Source organism: Daphnia pulicaria, chromosome 8, assembly GCF_021234035.1.
Source record: "Daphnia pulicaria isolate SC F1-1A chromosome 8, SC_F0-13Bv2, whole genome shotgun sequence".
In the NCBI taxonomy this organism is placed as follows: Eukaryota; Metazoa; Arthropoda; class Branchiopoda; order Diplostraca; family Daphniidae; genus Daphnia; species Daphnia pulicaria.
This window is the reverse complement of record NC_060920.1, coordinates 15,786,553-15,804,966: the sequence shown is the minus strand read 5'-3', so window position 1 is coordinate 15,804,966 and position 18,414 is coordinate 15,786,553. Positions and strand designations below refer to the sequence as shown.

General features: G+C 41.1%; 2 protein-coding genes across 4 annotated transcripts; one reads left to right on the top strand and one right to left on the bottom strand.

Moving 5' to 3' along the window:
* Window positions 1-18: 18 nt before the first annotated feature.
* LOC124352493 (probable dimethyladenosine transferase) lies at window positions 19-2,494 on the bottom strand. Of its 3 annotated transcripts, none has more exons than XM_046802022.1 (7): window positions 2,305-2,494; window positions 2,075-2,241; window positions 1,679-2,008; window positions 1,394-1,615; window positions 1,218-1,324; window positions 1,063-1,143; window positions 19-37 (listed from the first exon to the last, which is right to left on the bottom strand). In XM_046802022.1, the coding sequence occupies exons 1-6, from the start codon at window positions 2,360-2,362 to the stop codon at window positions 1,101-1,103; spliced, it is 927 nt and encodes a 308-aa protein (XP_046657978.1). In that variant the 5' UTR covers window positions 2,363-2,494; the 3' UTR covers window positions 19-37; window positions 1,063-1,100. The 3 variants fall into 3 exon arrangements, with proteins under 3 accessions (XP_046657978.1, XP_046657976.1, XP_046657975.1); XM_046802020.1 differs by lacking the exon at window positions 19-37 and adding an exon at window positions 66-389; XM_046802019.1 differs by lacking the exon at window positions 19-37 and having other exon boundaries at window positions 1,034-1,143.
* Window positions 2,495-3,352: 858 nt separating this feature from the next.
* Window positions 3,353-8,629, top strand: LOC124352524 (glutamate receptor ionotropic, kainate 2-like). The gene is made up of 19 exons (XM_046802046.1): window positions 3,353-3,966; window positions 4,051-4,227; window positions 4,299-4,540; window positions 4,623-4,780; window positions 4,865-5,009; window positions 5,083-5,250; window positions 5,326-5,478; window positions 5,593-5,671; window positions 5,792-5,931; window positions 5,996-6,202; window positions 6,266-6,314; window positions 6,390-6,425; window positions 6,569-6,707; window positions 6,806-6,943; window positions 7,008-7,206; window positions 7,282-7,307; window positions 7,398-7,603; window positions 7,720-7,835; window positions 7,915-8,629. The coding sequence occupies exons 1-19, from the start codon at window positions 3,870-3,872 to the stop codon at window positions 8,185-8,187; spliced, it is 2,748 nt and encodes a 915-aa protein (XP_046658002.1). The 5' UTR covers window positions 3,353-3,869; the 3' UTR covers window positions 8,188-8,629.
* The last annotated feature ends 9,785 nt before the right edge of the window (window positions 8,630-18,414 follow it).

Here is an 18,414-nt window from a genome sequence, read left to right as displayed (position 1 = left end):
ATGGAAAAGTAGCATGTACACACTGTGCAAAAGTTCGCTGATAAAAAGAAGTTAATTTTAGTTTGTTTCGATCGTGTTACTGTCTAAAAGGTGAATTACAAAGAATCACACGATAGGTAAACAAACTACAACCGAGTTCAGAGAACCCATACGAATCAATCACAAATACGTTCCAGCTGGAACTATGGGTCTTTCACAAATCCGAAAAGTAGAGACTACACCCTGTAATTTTCGGAACATTCCACTTCCTTTTGAATAAAAGGCCTCAGCGGAGCGGACTTGTAGATCACAAGCAGAGCGTTGAAGAAGTAACGGTGCACCGTAACTCTTCAACGCTTATCTGCTTGCCGTAGATTCCTAGGACCAATACGTCACATTGTCGACAGCAACTAAAAAATTGGACAATATGGGAAAAATGCCGTTTCTATATTGCATTTACTACCGCCATCTTTCCAATTGACAAAAGAAAAATACGCACTTAAACCATTCAAAACATAAACAAGAATGACTCCGGATGTCCGGCATGAATCTATTATTCACGAAGCCAAAACATCGAACGAGACTCAATATTTTGTAATCAGGATTTTATCACTGTTTTTTTTTTGTTTTTTTTTTTCAGGTTTTGTTTCACTTAAAAGATTTCTCTACACTAGGTCTTTAACGGACTTGTAATCTAGGTCAATTGTCGAAAGCCTACGCCTCAGCAAATGGATGGGAAACTCTGCAGTTACTGTAATCCGTCATAAAAGTGAAACGGTATTTTTCAGTTTCGTTTTCGAATGTTGAACCTTGGTGACTGATAGCACTTAGAGTGGCATGTGCAGCGATAAAAATATAGCTAGAGTGGAACTGCGCCATGAAGCGCTCACTGATTGCATTTCGCGTGGCCGGAAGCGAAAACTGCTGTTTGTTTTTTTGCGACCCACCCATTACCCATCAAAGACCCATCTTGAATCACTCATTCCTCCTGACGTGACTAAAATTTTATTGTATGGAACGAGAAAAGTCGTAGCGAAACGAAGGACCCATTAGATGGCTTGGTGAAAGTGTCAATTGTATTACCTTGAACAGTTGTCAACATTCTCTTGGATTATCTAACACTAGGCAAAATGAATTCCTTCCTTGTTGAACGCGTGAAGTAATCTGCAAAATAAATGCGAAAAAAGGATGAAATGAAGCCCCGTCATATAAATTAAAGGTACGCAATAATGCCTTACGCTATAAAGTCATCCATGTCCATGGTTCTTGCACGCTTCTGGTCAAATTTACTTTCCACGAGAATTGCCTGGGTTTTGTCCTTCAGGCTGAAATTTTCCGGGATAACCTTTTAGCACAAAAAATCGCATGTCAAGATCATTCACCTTTTCACAAAAGGGGAAATAAAAATGCATACAATATTGTGCAAAGATGCGTGTGTCCGATAATTTTTTTCGAGTACTGTGACCACGGACGTGTGCTTGAATAAGGCACTCATAGTCTGATTCTTCCTCAAGAAGCCAATTCTTACTAGCCCGTCCCATTCCCGAAAATTTATAGGAGGCGCTGGATTCTTCGGCTCTATTCTTACGACGCTCGATTCAACTTTTGGAGGTGGCCGAAAGTTATTTTTTCCAACCTGAAAGAATGCAAAGGAAATTATTAAATGTGTTTTGTGATTTTACCAGTTAAATTATCTCACCTTTAGAACATGATCTACTTTGGCAAGTAACTGAGTATTGACTGACAACCTGCAATAAAGTTTATCACCTGGTTTGGCAATCAAACGTTCGGCAAACTCCCTCTGAAACATGAGTAATGCACAGCGAAACATAGGTCTGTGCAACAACAATTTGAAAACAAATGGAGAGGAAATTTGGTAGGGCAAATTGGCAACACAAACATCAAAGAAAGGTAACTCTGTTTTTAGAACATCTCCAACCATAATATGGAGTTTGGGTTGAAGGTGTGTCCCAAGAACACGCTTTTGTAATTCAGCCACCATCCGAGGGTCAACTTCACAGGCCACTACCTGCTTGCATAGAAAAAGAATTCGATAAGTTTGAACAAAGTCACACACAATAAGCACAATTTATACCCGCTTTGATCTTTCAAGAAGTTTCACTGTCATGTTACCAGTACCAGGACCAATTTCCAGAACTGTATCAGTGGAGCGCAGGGCAGCCTTTTCAACCATACTCTCTACAATTTTGGGATTCTTCAAAATATGTTGACCAAGACTGGTATTGAAACGAAGGCCTTGAACTAAAAGAGGGAAATAGTTATGTTTACATGGAAATTGTTGTGTTTTGAAGAGTAGAAACGAACCTTCTTTACTGGAAACCTCCTTCCTTCCAGACTTTTTTTCTGTTTTAACTTTCGGCATGATAACTCACACTGATGTTCAAAATTGGTAGGAATTGGTTATGTTTTTTTTTTTAATTGCAATTCACAGAGCTGCACCATGCAATTCACAGACTGAACACGTGCTGTCAAATATTGTATTACGCGACACTTCTCAACCTAGCGGTAGAGTTTTATAACTTTCAAGTGTTTGCGATTAGTTGCGTCAGGTGGCATCTGTGCTCAGTGAAGAAATCGACCAAAATGTAAAAAAAGAGGATTAAAAAAGAGGATTTTTAAAAATATACTGCTGAATAATTGGTAATTTTATTAAATAACCTCACGTGATGCTTCTTTAAAGGGAAAATGTGGTTTTAATCAAAATTTCACTTTTACTGAGATGTGAAATGTGATGACTGCTAAGCGAAAGCAGCGGATTATTTGCGGAAGATTACATCAGTATTTCAGTTCAGTTACATCTTTATATTAGAATCACAGTATGTGCTGAATCGCCGTTCTTTTTTCGACGATTTTTATATTTGATTACTCTAAATTACACATCACAGTTTGAAGGCTAATAAATAATTTTCTCGAGAAGAGGCCGAAACTACATTATAAGCAGCATATTTCCATCAGTATTTCATTAGAAATGGGGTATCAGGGTATCATTTTGTTTACAAACAATTGTTTGAACTGCTGAAAATTTTCCAAACAAACATCACTTTTTATTCTTTATAAAAGATCCAAGAGTTGTAATCTTATGGCGATATGGTTCATGACCATGACAGTTCGAACCCTCCAAGGGCTAATAAACAAAGTCCATAGTCCACCAGAACGTTAAATTTCTGCGAAACGGTCGCTAAACATTTGGATTTTTAATCGTACGTCTCAATCACGTTAGGATGCAAAAGTTGAGCACCAGGAAAAGCAAATTTCCTTTTTTTTTCTTTTTCACGGAGATATTTATAAAACCCGTGCCGCTACAAGAGCGTCTCATTATACAAAATACACAGAAGTCTAGGCTCTCTCTCTGCGGGTCGGTGTAATTCGAGACCACTACTGGCAGCGCCGTCCAAAAAAACTCTGTTTTTCTTTAAAAGCTTTGATAGTCAACTCGATCGTTCCATCATTCGTTCGATCAACTTTGTGATTCTCTTTAATGCCATTTCTTTTGTGTCGAGGGCTAGGAATTTGCATGTATTTTTGGTTGCTTGACTGATGATTTTTAAACTATGGCAGCGTGAATAATTTATCCGTTGCTGGCGTCGCCAGACCCCTGGCTCTGCGCGTTAGTGGTAGCAATTTATTTTTAGAAGGTCGAGGGGGTAGAAGTAGAGACATCCTGGTTTTCCATTTTGTATGACTGTGAGTCTCTCAACCTTGTTTTCTCCGCTCCCGTCACAATCTCATTTCTGAGAGGTCGTTGCGTTCAATGCAAGTCCTACCTCCATCGTGCAACTGTTGACTCACGACAATCAGCGTCGCCGAAGCCATTGTGTTTTCCCACGGATGTGTTTGTTCAACAAACCCACAATTTGTGACGAGCCAAAATGTTCAAACTCTTAGCTTCAATCGTGTTCGCCATAACATGGATTTCAATGATTCAAGTGGAACCAGCCGACGCTCTTCCGGACGTTATCTACCTGGGTAAGTTAGACTGCATTCACGATTTCATTAAAAAAAAAAAAAAGGTATACCATATCATAATTGAATTTCCTCTGAAATAATAAGGTGGGTTATTTGACACAACGTCTGATCCGTCCCTGGATATGGCTTATCGATACGCCATGAAAATGGTCCAAGGTAATCGACAAATTCTGCCTCGCTCACGGTTATCCCGCGTTCCACTTGGTTCCGGCAATGTCGAATTCTTACCACCGAATGATTCATTCATTGCATCAAAGAAAGGTTGAAATTCAAATGTGTCTAGTACATGACTGTCTTTCATGACTTATTTACATACAATAAATCCCATTCAGTTTGCCAAATGATTCGCTTTGGAGTGGCTGCTATTATTGGCCCACAGTCGGAAGCGTCAGCTGATCACGTTCAGTCCATGTGTCAAACGATGAAAATCCCGCACATTCAGACACATTGGGATCCTAAACGATTGACTGCCATGGACGTCATGAAGGACGGTGACCGGAATAATTACGCCGGAAGGAATAGCAACAGTCCGCTGTCTGTCAACTTGTATCCCAATCCAGCATCCGTCAGTCGAGTGCGTATATACATCTGCTTTTTTCCATGCGGAGGTGATTGGAAAGTTTGAAACCGTCTCCGATTTGTTACTTTCACAACAGGCCTATGCAGATGTAATCAACGGGTGGAAGTGGAAGACTTTCACCGTCTTGTACGAAGACGAAGACGGATTGATTCGACTCCAGGAACTTTTGCAATTGTCCATCACACCGGGTTACAAAATCATTATCCGACAACTACCCGACTCGGACGATTACCGGTGAGATTGAATATTTGATGTTATATTCTTACGTGGGTGATGTATTGCACATATTTATTTATGTTTTATAAACCAAAAAACCAGACCCCTGCTGAAAGAAATGAAAAAGAATGGAGAGCGTAACATTGTTTTGGATTGCTCACAACTCAGTCGAGTGTCGGAAATCCTTCAGCAAGCGCAGCAAGTGGGAATGACTACGCTGGCTCAATCTTATTTCATCACATCGCTGGTAAAAAGCTCAATTGAAAAGAAAAATCAACTTTCTCGCAATTTAATCGACTCGATTGAATTCGAAAAAAAAGGACATGCACATTTTGGATTACGATCAATACAAACAAGGCGGAGCTAATATTTCGGGTCTTCGGATGGTCGATCCTCATCGAAGGGAAACGGTCGACGTCCTCGGCAAGTGGAACAATTGGGAGTTGAGCGCCGGCAAGAGCCTGAATGTCACCGAGAAAACCCTGACGGTATATTATTATCAATGTGATCATTTTTAAATAACCCATGCGAATAAAAGGTCTGATCTGATTTGATTCCATCAGCTAGAAGCGGCCTTAGTCTACGACGGTGTCCAGCTGCTGGCCAAAGCGTTACACGATATGGGCAGAAGCCAGGAAGTGACGCCCAAATCGTTTAGCTGTGACGGAATCGATACCTGGGCTCAAGGAAACAACCTAATCAACTTCATGAAAACGGTAATATATATAATCAATAGTGGTGTAGACTATAAATCTTTTAAAAAAAGATGCGCAATTCTCTTTCTTGAAAAAAAGAAAGTATAAATTGTTATTGGTTCATGTTTTCGGCAGACTGAAATAGAGGGACTTTCGGGAACTATTAAATTCGACTCGGAGGGATCACGCTCCAATTTCCATTTGAGCATCGTAGGTATAATCAAGTGACGTTAAAACCAGACGTATAGCCAGACATTTTGTGTGTGGCAATAAATATATCCAAGTAACCGAATCTATACACACATGACTGACTTGCTCCCCCTACCACCCCCAGAGCTTCAACCAGATGGTCTGACGGAGGTGGGGACGTGGAACTCGATTGAAGGACCCGATTTTTTCCGACTCCGATCGGATGGACAAAGTTTGATCCAAGAAAGTCTTTTCAACAAAACCCTCGTCGTCACCACCATTTTGGTGAGTTTCTAATTTAAAAACCAAAATTTAATTCTTTTTTAATGAAACGAATTTGGTTGGGCAGAGCAATCCGTACTTTATGATGAAAGAATCGGATCAAATTTTGGTCGGAAATGACCGGTTTGAAGGTTTCGTGTTCGACATTATCGACGAAATCAGCCAAATGTTGGGGTTCAATTACATCTTCAAATTAGTTGACGATTCCAATTGGGGATCTCTCAACAAAATTACCGGCGAATGGAACGGGATGATTAGAGAACTTCTCGACGGAGTATATTTATAGATAAGATTTTCATTCAAATGTAAATACTATAATTATTTTGATTCATTACAGAAAGCTGATCTGGCCATTGCCGATTTAAGTATCAATTACGACCGAGAATGTAAGGATATAGCTATAATTATAACATTGAAAAGATGATGCACTTGTAAGAATTTCTGATATTTGTACGAGGTAGCTGCTGTCGATTTCACCATGCCATTCCTAAACACCGGTAAGCAGCAGCCGTGTAATGGTTATATGTAAACTGTTCTGGTATTTGTATATCAATACGCGTGGTTTACGGTTTCGTTCAAAAATGCTTACATATAGCCACCCGGTTTCTATGAGGTTTCTTATTGTTATGAATAACCACAGGAATTAGCATCTTGTATAAGAAGCCACAGAAGAAGCCCCCCAACTTGTTTTCTTTCCTCTCGCCGCTCTCGGTCGAAGTATGGATCTACATGTGCACAGCTTACCTGGCCGTTTCGTTATCCATTTATGCCATGTCAAGGTAGTATATATCATCCTTCAACAGAAAAAATTAAAAACTGATATCTCTACTATAAGACAATATGTGGTGGTTTCAAATTCGACATTCTTGACTTGTAGAATTACCCCGTACGAGTGGAACAACCCACATCCGTGTCGACAGCAGCCGGACATTTTGGAGAACAACTTTACCATTTTGAATGCCATGTGGTTCACTATCGGATCTTTGATGCAGCAGGGTAGTGACGTCATGCCCAGGTAATCAGATATCCTTTCTTACAATTACAAAGTGATGATGTAATAACGTATACCCAAATTCTAGAGCTACATCGACTCGTATGGTTGCCGGACTGTGGTGGTTCTTTACACTCATCATGATTTCATCTTACACGGCCAACTTGGCCGCTTTCCTAACAGTCGAGCGTATGGATTCGCCAATTTCTTCCGCCGAAGATTTGGCCAAACAGACGAAAATCAAATACGGATCGGTGGGATCTGGATCCACCTTGGATTTCTTCCGGGTATAAATATATTCAAGTTGATACTTAATATTACCTAAACTTAAATTAACATTTTTTTTTATCGTGTCTATATAGTATTCCACTCTGCCGACCCAGCAGCGGTAATAATAATCCAACAAATGTGCTTCTTATCATTATGAGACATTCCGAAATGGCTCAAAGTTATTTTGTGTGGTGGTCTCCCCATTTAGAATGTGGACATTTATGGAAACGACACGTCCCAGCGTCTTCGTCAAAAGCACAAAGGAAGGAGTGGAAAGAGTGCAGCGTTCCAACGGTCAATACGCTTTCTTCATGGAATCGACATCCATTGAATTCTTCACCGAGAGGCGATGCGATCTGACTCAGATCGGTTTCCCCATGGATTCCAAGGGTTACGGAATCGCCATGAGACCCGGTATATACACTATACATATTCAAATAATGCGCCTGGCCAGCAAACAATAGAAAACAATGGCAGGACATTATATTATTATCCGCACTTCGTATATTGTTTTTATTTCCGTCCAAAAGGATCGCCGTTTCGAGCTGTCCTCAGCCAAGCCGTTCTGAAAATGCAGGAAACCAATCGCTTCATCATTTTGAAAAAGAAATGGTGGACAGAGATGAGAGGAGGAGGAGCCTGCAAAGTCAGTCGAGCGGAAATTTGATTTGATTTTTCAAATTTGGTATAAGACAGACAAAAATAAGACTTATAATTCTTAATAGGACGATGGAAGTAAAACGGCCGCCAGCGCAGCCGAACTCGGATTGGCTAACGTGGGTGGCATTTTCGTCGTCCTCATTCTCGGCTCTTCGGTGGCCCTGCTGATTGCGCTGGGCGAATTTGTATGGAAATCACGCAAGCTGGCTCTGGACGAAGTGGACGGAGGCGAGGGCAGCGTCTGGAAGAGCATGATGTCCGAATTGAAAATCACGCTGGATTGCTCCAGCGATACCAAACCCACACGCTCCACACGCTCGCTAACCAATAACTCTTAAATAATAAAAATAATACAATGTCGTTATTAACGAGGGTGTAATGGTACAGTGTGTGCAACGAATAGGAAACATTTGTTTATAGCTTTATAGAAAAGAAATGTAACTCTATATGCTAATAACCGTCTCGTATTTTATGTGATTAGTTGAAGAGATGGAATAGCAGCAGGACATAATCCCTTTTGATTCTGTCTCTTAACATTTTGACCTGAAAGCCAGCACTGCTGTAAATCACATTTCAAGTCCCGTGTATTATCAATGTGAAAAGGATTTTAAAAACTGAAAGTTTGGAATCGGATGATGAATTTGACATCTGCTGTTTGGTACTTATTTACCCCGTGAAAAATAAGCCCAACGGTTATTACGTTCTCTTATAGAACTACACGAAATTTGGTTATTATTTCTGTTTGTTGAATTGTAAAAATACAAAAAGCCTTTTGAGCGAGATAGAATTTGTTATATGACGCTTGAATGGTTCCTACTTTCCATCAGGTAGATGTCGTGAATTATTTTGTTATTTATTTAAAAAAAAAAACTCTGGAAGGAAAAATGGTAAATGTCTTCCACTTGGACTGAAACGTTTTATCTTACGGAATTATTACCACCGAGAATCTATATTAAAAACCAGCTAAATCTCTCTCTCTCCTCTGAAAAAAAGAGAAAACTTTTTCTTCTTTTCCGAATGGGAGATGCGTCACATGTTTCAATTTGGATCGGATTTTTAAAAAAAGAAAAAAAACAAATTAGGTCACACACTCCCGGCTATCCCGCGCGATTATTTAACCGACGTAGTGAGCTGCGACCAAGCAGCATTGAATGGGCAGAAGAAGAAGAAGTTTCTTTTCGTCGGAAGAATCTCTGACTCAACAGCAGCGAGTGTATGCTCTACAGCATTCCGATTTGGCAAAAGCCAAAAGGGCCGGGCTGGGCGCTCTGCTGTCGACTCGAGACAAATGGACCGACCAGAATATTTCAGTTGTGCATATGTTCTGATTCTTCTTTTTTTTGTTCCCGTCGGGACAATGTTCTCGTTGTGAGACCATCAACCTTTTAGTTCTTTTTTCTTCTTCTTCTTTCCATCCATAACTCTTGAAAAGAAATGCAGAACGCTTTGGTAATAAAAGGATAGACTCCGGCAGCAGCTAAAGCGGATGGGCGGTTATTTCAAAGGGAGAAACGTATAGCTCTATTTGGGAATACACAAAAACAGCCAACACACACACACAGATACAAAAATAGTTGTTGCTCTATACACAGCGCTGGACTGGCCTGGCCTGGCCCAGTCATTCACATATTCCGCAAGGGAATATATAGGTGGGAGAGACCTGATAAATCATCGGGACTTATTCACACACAGGTCAAGTGGAAAGAAAAAAAGGAAAGTCCAAGGGGGAGAATGTTGTATATTTTTCCACCTATTGATACATTCGCATAGATTCTCTTCCACACACACACACAAAAAAGAACCCAGAGGGTATCACAACTCGCAAATGTCAGAACGTCAGAAGGTCGGTGTCAGTTGCGGACACGCCCACCTCAAGAATCATCAGGGGGTTGAAATATACATGAATGTGTCCAGAAGTCCGGAACGGAATTAGCAACATATGAAAAGAGGATAGAGAGATGAGATGATAGATATGTCATTAAAAAAGAAAGTATATTCCTTATCCATTTTTCTTTTCTTTTCGTTCTGTCCTTTTTTAATTTTTTTTAATGATGTTGTTGTACCGGAAATATCCATCCATCTTTCTGTCTCGTCATGAGCTGCCCGCCCATTATTAAATAGGTGCCTGGAACCAATTGATTTTCCCATCCAGAGCAAGTAGCTCGCATTATATTCCCCCCCCCACCCGTTCGCATCGACAAGTTTATTTATCATTGACAACTTGATTATAGAACGGACTCTCTCTCTCGAGTCATTAAAAACCGTATAGAGTGTGTAGATAGAATCCAGCAGCGTGTGTAGTATAATGATACAAACAACCAAACTGGTTCCTCCTGTATAACAAAAAAAACAAGACGGGAGAGTGACCGGTTCGTCCAACAAGAAAGAAAAAATCCCAAAATCAAAAGAAATAAAAAAGCGGACCACCTGAAACAGGACAGGTGGTCCGCATAACTAGATGACATTATATAGCCAAAATACCTGTTGACTCTGTGAGCTTTTTTTTTCTTTTCTTTTTTTTTTCGGGGGAATTGGATATACATACTATCTCTCTACTATAGCTCCGTCTGTCTGTGTTTAGTTGGCTGCTGTTATATATCTTACGCACTTATCAGCCGACTACTAGTATGCATATTTATTTCACCTGTGGGCTACAGCTCCTCCTCCTTATCTCCGACCTTGATTGGGCAACCGAAAAATGTTGAACGGACCCAGAATGCGCGATTGACTGCGCGACTAGAAAAGAATGGAGGACAGATCGCCATAGTCCCGATAATGAGAGTTCCACTGCTGGGCGAGAGACAATTTCTCTATACACTTATTCCCAAATAGAGCAGTCAAAGTCTGTGTGTGACATGTCGGCAAAGGATAATAGACAGACATTTAAAAAGAAAAAAAAGCGGAGCACGTCGCTTGAACTTTTCCTTTGAGCTGTGCGCGGATGGCGGTGAGCTGCTGATGGGAGGGCATTGAGTTCGTTTGGCCTCCTCCTCCTCCCACCAGCAACAATGTCGTACGAGATGTCTTTTTTTGACCGTATTCGGTCGACCAGAAATCATTCCAAACAATCATTCCGCGCGCCAAAGAGACATGCTGTCAGTTTTTGGAAAAAACCAACTTTTGATTTTGTGTGTGTGTCAGTCCGCGAAATCGATTGAGAAATGTGAATACTTTTAGAAATGAAAAGCAACTGTGGGAGGTTCAATTTCTTTTTTTTTCTTTTGGTTTTAGGTGAATGAAAGTTTGTGTGGCAGTTTGAAATATGTAGGTCGCAAGGAAATTGAATGATGTGCAAAATCTAAATTGGAAGCTATCCAATCATAAATTTTCTCTTAGAGACTTTTGATTATATCCGGCGTCGGGTGTGAAAATAGTACTAGAAAATAGAGAGAAAGAATTGCATTATTTTCTTGATTATAATGCGTATCAAACTATTATGAAGCGCTCATGACGAACAAAGAAATAAGAGTCAGTATACTCTATACTATGTAAGGATCTACAATGTAACCAGATACGTCAACTGTATAAGTAGATTAAACACATTCTATTCCTCCCCATCTAGCCGAAACCAAAGAACCCAGCAACGTCCAATCTGTGATGTGTGTTAAATCCCTGGAAAAACCGAGTAGAGTACAACATAACTATGTATAAGGGGGGAAATTATAAGGCAAGCTTATAAAGGCAAAAAAAAAAGTTGACGGAAGCCACTTCGACTCCTGAAAATTCTCACATTCTGGACCGGAGAGGTACCGATACGAGTCGCCAATCGACTGCTGGGTGAAAAAGCGGCGCTTTGTATGTGAGTGGACAACTAAATAGAGGAAGCCAAAACACACAGTGTCTGATTTCACCCCGTTTCCTTCAAGAAAAGCAGCAGCAGGTGTAACACAATCTAATCGAAAACGTTTAAATGTTTAAAGACTTGAATTTCCGGAAGCTGATGGCGCCCCCCTAATGTGTCACACGGTCTCGCTTCTTTTGTTTCTTTTGTTTCTTTTTTGTGTGAAACCATTTTGTCCTCCGGATGTCAGCCATCAGAGACGTTTAGCACAAGGGCTTCTTCTTCTTCTATATGAGTCAATTTCACATGTCCATCCGTCCGGCGTCCAATGTATAATATTCCATTTAAATTTTTAAAAGGTAAAACTACACAAATTCAGGTAAAAATGGGGATCCATCAGTTACTCTCTTCCAGCTGTACACCCAATAAGGAGAGTCTGGCGTTTATAATGTAATCCCCTCTGCAGTCTAAACGTCTAAACATACTCGAACGTGTCTAGAAAAAAAAAAACTCTTTTCTTATTTCTTTACCAGGAATTTTGTGGAATGTTTACGATCGTACTGGTAGTCCCAAAAAGTTGTTGGACTCTTATGGTCTTGTGTGGGTGCTGCTGCTGCTGCTGCTGTGTCCCATATGACGAAGCAGCAGGACAGCCCCAAAACTGTGATAATAGCCAATCGGAATAGAGGGAACGATGCCAAGAATGACACCTGGGACACCATTGGGACCCAAAGGTAAAGAAGACGAAGAAGAAGTGTACCTATGGCCCCATGGGGCTGATTGTTATAGATAGAGGCAGCCCAACGATTTATACCCGTCAATATAGCGCCTGGCCATATGCACACGGGCTAGGTGTATATAAATATAAAGGTCCTCCTAGCGCACATATCAGTCCGGAACGACATTTCCAACCGACCCCCTCAAAGAAAAAAAACAAGAAAAATGAAAGAAAGAAGAAAACAACACGCACAATAACTGATGGTAGACGAAAGTCACACTTAACTGATTGTTATTATACATTCCACGACCGAGTGTATGCATCCGGTAGGTACGCGCTATACGCATTTCTATTTCGCCATTTGAATGAAACGTCGATTTGAATACGTTTAAGTCGATAGAAACTTGATAATATTATTTTTCTTTCTTTCTTTTTTGGTTGAAGATATTTATCTATTTGCTTTTGGTGGTATTTACGATTTGGAATAAATATATACAGCGCACAAGACATGGGGCTGTGGCGCTTTGACATCGCCGCGGGAGGTCGTGGCCATAAAACAGCCGGAAGTCGTCGCCAAGTGGAGAAGAGAAGAAGATGCTGGTCGCTCCCTCAGCCTCTTCATGACCATTTTTCTTCTCTTATTTCCAAGTTTAGGCAAAAAGAAATGCGCCCATCTGAAACTCAATAACACACACACACACAACTTGGTGTACCCCCCAAAAAAAATATATTGAAAGCCCTTTTTATTTTTATTTTCTTCCAAGGATTGGCTATAATAACAAAATGGTCGTCGTCACAATCTTCTCTCAAAGTTCAGCAATGAAGAGCTAGCTAGGAAAACAACAAAAAAGAGCAGAGCCCAGCCAGCGCTGCTGCTGTGGAGAAAGGCGAAGCGGGCGGATCGAATGAAATGTGTGGCGGGGTTTCGTATCATCATGTAATGGGTCTCTCTCTCTCTTCTGCTGCTGAGACTTCAAGCACGCAGCAGTAACAGAGGACCACCCAGAAGGTCTCCCGAGCCCTCACGTGCAGAGGAGAAATAAAATAACAGAAGAAAGAAGTGCTGTGCCGGTATCTTTTGACGCCCACTCGTCATCGTCGTTGGGCCATTCTATAATCTCTTCTTCTTCGTCTCGCAGTCCAAGATGATTCCATCCAGCGCCGCTTTTCTTCTCAACCAAAGCGGAGCGCAATGGCCTGTGACACACACACACACACACAGAATATAACAGAAAGAAACTTTGAATTGGAATCGGTTCGTTCCGCCAAGACATTCGAGATATTTCAATTTCAGTCGGTTCGAAAGAAAAAAAGAGAAAGGAGAGGGGGGGCCCCCAGCTCGTAATAATGTCTTCTGGGTGGTGGTGCTGGTGGTGGTGCTGTTAGTGGGAGGCGAAAAAGGGCCAAAGAAATTTACGACTCTATCAATTACTTAGCGAGAAGAGTTGAGGGAGGGATGAAGATATAACTTGTTTAACTGCAACGAAAGTTTCGAGATGTCAAGAGTGGTGAGTGTGTGTGCGCATTTTCTGAATCAAAGTGGACGGAGAGATGATTCTTTTAATGAAAGGACAGTCCAGCAGTCAACCCGGTTCGTGAATAATTGACCCGTTCGGCAGTTTGACCGATAGGAAAAACAAAACCAAGAAAAACAGGACCGTTTGTTTCTTAGAAATCACGATGCCTTGGCGTTTGCGTTTTTCGCTATAGTTGGGCGAAACGACGACATGTTTTTTCTTCTTTCATTACCAAACATTTTTCTACGCGATCTTCTTTGTTTTTAGGTTTGCTGGTCAGGTTTTTATCGACAACTCTTTGACATTCTCATCGCAAAAAAATATTTGATTGGAAAACAATTTTATGCGGGGGGCCCCGCGCTCGCATCCACCACCACCACCACCAAGAAAAACGAGCTGGAACACCGGTTGTTGATGATGATGGAAGTCGAGGAATTTTTTTGGTTTTCGGCTGGCCAATTATATTATCCGTTGGAGTTGTTTTATACACAAACACGGCCGGCAGTTATCAAGAGGCCAAACATAGTCAGAGCAGCGGCGGGAATTTCAAAAAAGGTGTGATGAAGTTGCGCTGGAATTTCCCAAAGAAAATTATTAGACGGCCTTTTATTTGATAATGTTCCAGCCGCCGCTCTCTATTAGCAGCCGCTACAATTCAAAAGTTTTGAAATATAACAGACAGACCCAACAGCAGCAGCACATATTGCGTAAATTTATAAATATGTAATTGCAGCATGTCGTACCCGGATACAGCACAGCCCCTGCTGGATTTCTCTCGGCCAGCTGAAGGGTCTTGAAAAAGAGACGAATGACTCTGACAGCAGTCGAGAGTTGCTGGCTGTGTGTGTGTGTGTATATCTTTCGTTTGGTTGGTTGGCTGCTGGTGGCATTCGACACGCTGCCAAGGCGGGAGGAAACGGAGAAGAAGAAGAAGAAGTTAATATTGCGCCCTGATTGAATCCAGCCACAGTTGAAGAGGACCACCCAAGAAGGCCGCGCTTTTCTGTTCCCAACTGGCGACCAAAATGGACGAGATGGCGCACGATATAACATACAGACACACACAGAGAGAGAGAACTATATGGTTGTTGTTGTTCTCCGTGTGGCTTATCGCTCATCTTCTTGGAAGGGTGGAGGAGAAAATTTCAGAACAAAAAATATCCCACGCGATGGTTGTTGTAGAAGATGAAAGTCGGGCTCATCCCGAATAAGGCAATTATGTCGTCTACAAAAGAGATGAACGTATTACAATGGAAAAAAGAAAAAAAAAAAAAAGAAAAACTTTTTCCTTTTTTCCTTTTTTCTTTTGGATGGGAAATGATTTATTTACTCCCGAGAGTCGCGCCAAACGGGCGGACATCCAAAGTTAAGAAAGTTCTTTTTTTCTTCTTCTTCTTCTCCTCAGTCTGTGCATTGTATCAATGAGCGTGAAAGGGAGAAGACCACCCAAGTTGTGCGTGTGTATATATACCACGGGTGTGTGTGCATGTGTGTGTATATAGAGACATGGATGCCATCAGGCAGGGAGAGACGGGGTTATTTGGGCGACAGAGGCCAAAAGAATTAGGCTCTTCTTTCTAAACTTTTTTTATTTTTTCTGAAACAGAGAGGGTGATGGACACCACCACCACAGGGTGGCACAGAAGAAGAACCCCCAGAGGAAGAGGGAAATGGAGAGGGTCCTGCTGATGGTAGTAAAAACAAGGTTCATCAACGCATCAAGGTGTCAACTCTGCAACTCGAGAAAGAAGAAGAAGAAGAAGAAGAAACAACAAGACCAAACTCCTCCTTTCCTTTTCGCTTCCCCCCTTAATAACGGCCGAAAAAGAAGATCTTAACTTTTTTGGGGGTCCGTCTTTTTATGTCCAACGCCACCCATCCAGCCAGCAGGGCCCATCAAAAAATAAAGAAAATCCGCACACACACAGTGTCTCTAGGCCCTGGACTGTAAAAGACGACCTTTCCGTCTCTATTGCCTTTTTGAACGGGGGGGTTAGAAAAACAACATAAAATCTTATATAGTTATATATATTGAGACATTGCATAGTATAGCTGGTTCTATAAAAGATGGGAACCATTTTCGGCCAGCTCAGGAATTTTTTGGTTAGTTTCTTACGACCGAAAAAATGAATAAGAGTTGGGCGAAAAAATAAAATGCGCACATCCGCCATAGGGTTTACGCAATCACTTTGTAACCGCCTGTGTGTGTATACACATTCGTTTGATTCATTTTCCTGCTTACATAACCGACAAAAACTATACACCTTGATGGCACACACATCCTGTGTGCATTTGATGGTGTATGAGAGGAATGCGCCATCTGACGGTGTTATTTCTCCGTCTGATGGTGTGCGCCTTGATTGTTTCTTTTATCGGATTGAGCTACTCGCCAACGGATAGAAGAAGAAAACAAGTGCCGTGTGGGGTCGGCCAAAGAAGAAGAAAAAAGAAGATACTGAGAGGTGCGCCCGTGAGTTTTGTTTGTGTGTTTGTCTTGTCCGGGAGGAGACCCCCAACACCCCAAAGAGAATCAGATGCTCCGGAGCCGGAGAGACTTTTTGATAGTGTATCTTCTTTCTTGTTTTCTTTCTTTCTTCTTTCTTTTTGGGACGACGGTGAAACTATTCGAATAATAGTGTAGACGAAGCTCGAGGAGCCAAAGGAGCGCTGCTGCTGGCTGCCAGGAGCAACAGAAGTCAGAGACCACCCAAGTCGACGAATAACAACAAACCCGACTGGTTCATGGATAGATAAAGAAGAAGAAGAAAAAGAAAATAACTCGGGTCGATCAGAGATCGCCGGCCAATAAAGAAACTTGAAGACGGGAAAGAAGAAGAATTTAAAAAACGAAAAACGAAAAAAGAGTTTCGCAAATGTCGACGTGTGTTATGTATAGGGACCGGTGAGACGATTGATGGATGACAAAACTAAATGGCCGATGCCGACTCTTTTTCCTTATAAACGGTCGGTCACGATAGATTACGTGGCCTGTTAAGGATTTTATTTTTTTTTTGCGCAACAATGACTCGGATTCAACCCCAGTCTAAGCGGACACGCAATAAAAGGGAGTTTAAGGTTTCAAGAAAAATCTCTTCTTATAGTCTCGGACAATGGAACATTCACCCGGGACCCAAAAAGTTAGACGAGAGGCCCCCTTTTGACTTAATGGATGTTATTAAGGTATACATATAAAGAATGAGAGATTCTCTAAAGGTATGGCTCTCTTCTCTCTATAGATCGGCCCCATTTGTGCGTAAGAAAAGAGCAGAAGATCCGGGGGTAAGAAAATAAAAAGAGAAACGATAAATTATTCTCGGCGTCGGCATCGTTCGAGCGGCGGCGGCGATCTGAGGCAATGAGATCTATTGTGTGTACAGTTTCAAGGGAAAAGAAAAGAATCTTGAAGAAGAAGAAGAAGAAAAAGGTTTTTTTTTTTTTTTCTTCTTCTTCTTCAACCCTCCCGCCATACAACATTTACCTGTGTAAAGATTCCCCCCTCTCCCAACTCTTCTTCTTCAACCAACCTGTCAGACTCCATATCTCCATCGACCATCTTATCTTATTTATTTCCTTTTTTTCTTCCTATTTTACAAGGGGGGACTCTTCTTTCCGAAATAATAATAAAAATAAAACACAAGCCATGAATCGTGTAGTGGTGGGTTCACATTTTTTCCAGTTCAATTCTTTCTACTCTACGAAAATTGAGAGCGTAATGCAACGCTGGAAAACAAAAGAAGAACGAACAATTTTCGAGGGGTTTTTGTGTTCTTCAATCAGTCAAGCGATCGATTGGATTTTTATACTCGAGTAAAATAAAAAAGGAGAGAATTTTATTATAGAGTTTGATGAAATAAAAACAATCTAAGATGGCCGACAGCTTTTTTCCTTTGGTACAAGAGAAAGAGAAAAAACCTTTCCCAATAGAAAAGAGTGATGGTGTACATGGAAAGAGAGAGAGAGAGAGGACCACCCAACATGAAAACGACTCGGAGACTTCACAAAACCACACAGACGCACTTCTTTTAAAAAAAGAACTCTCCCGTAAGTAAAAGAAGTTGTCTTTTTTTTTCTTTCTTTCTCTTATGGCAGCCATTGCCAATTCTTTTTTGTTTTGTTCCCCGACATTTTCTTTTTTGTACACACACGGTTCTGTTCTGTGTGTTTGATTGTTGACAAATCTCGAGTAGACACACAGTGTATGTGTGTATATAACTCTCGAGTGAGAAAGAGAGTTTCTGCTGTGTGCAACAAGTAAAAAAGAAGAAAAACATGGTCAAAGTTCGTTGGCAATTAAAGTTTTGGCCTGGGCCGTAATTGCCCAGGCACATCCGCCACCAGATTACACTAACAGCGCCACTCTCTTTTTTCTTTCTTTTCTTCCACACCATCTTTTCTTTTTTAAAATAAAAAACTCTTCTTTCTTTCTTTCTTTTTTACCTGTGTGACTATAACCGTAAAAGAACGCGGGCACGAGAAACTGACAAGAGAATAGAGTCATTAAAATAATGACTTCTTTTCTCAGGGATGCAGTGCAGCACACAAGTTGGGC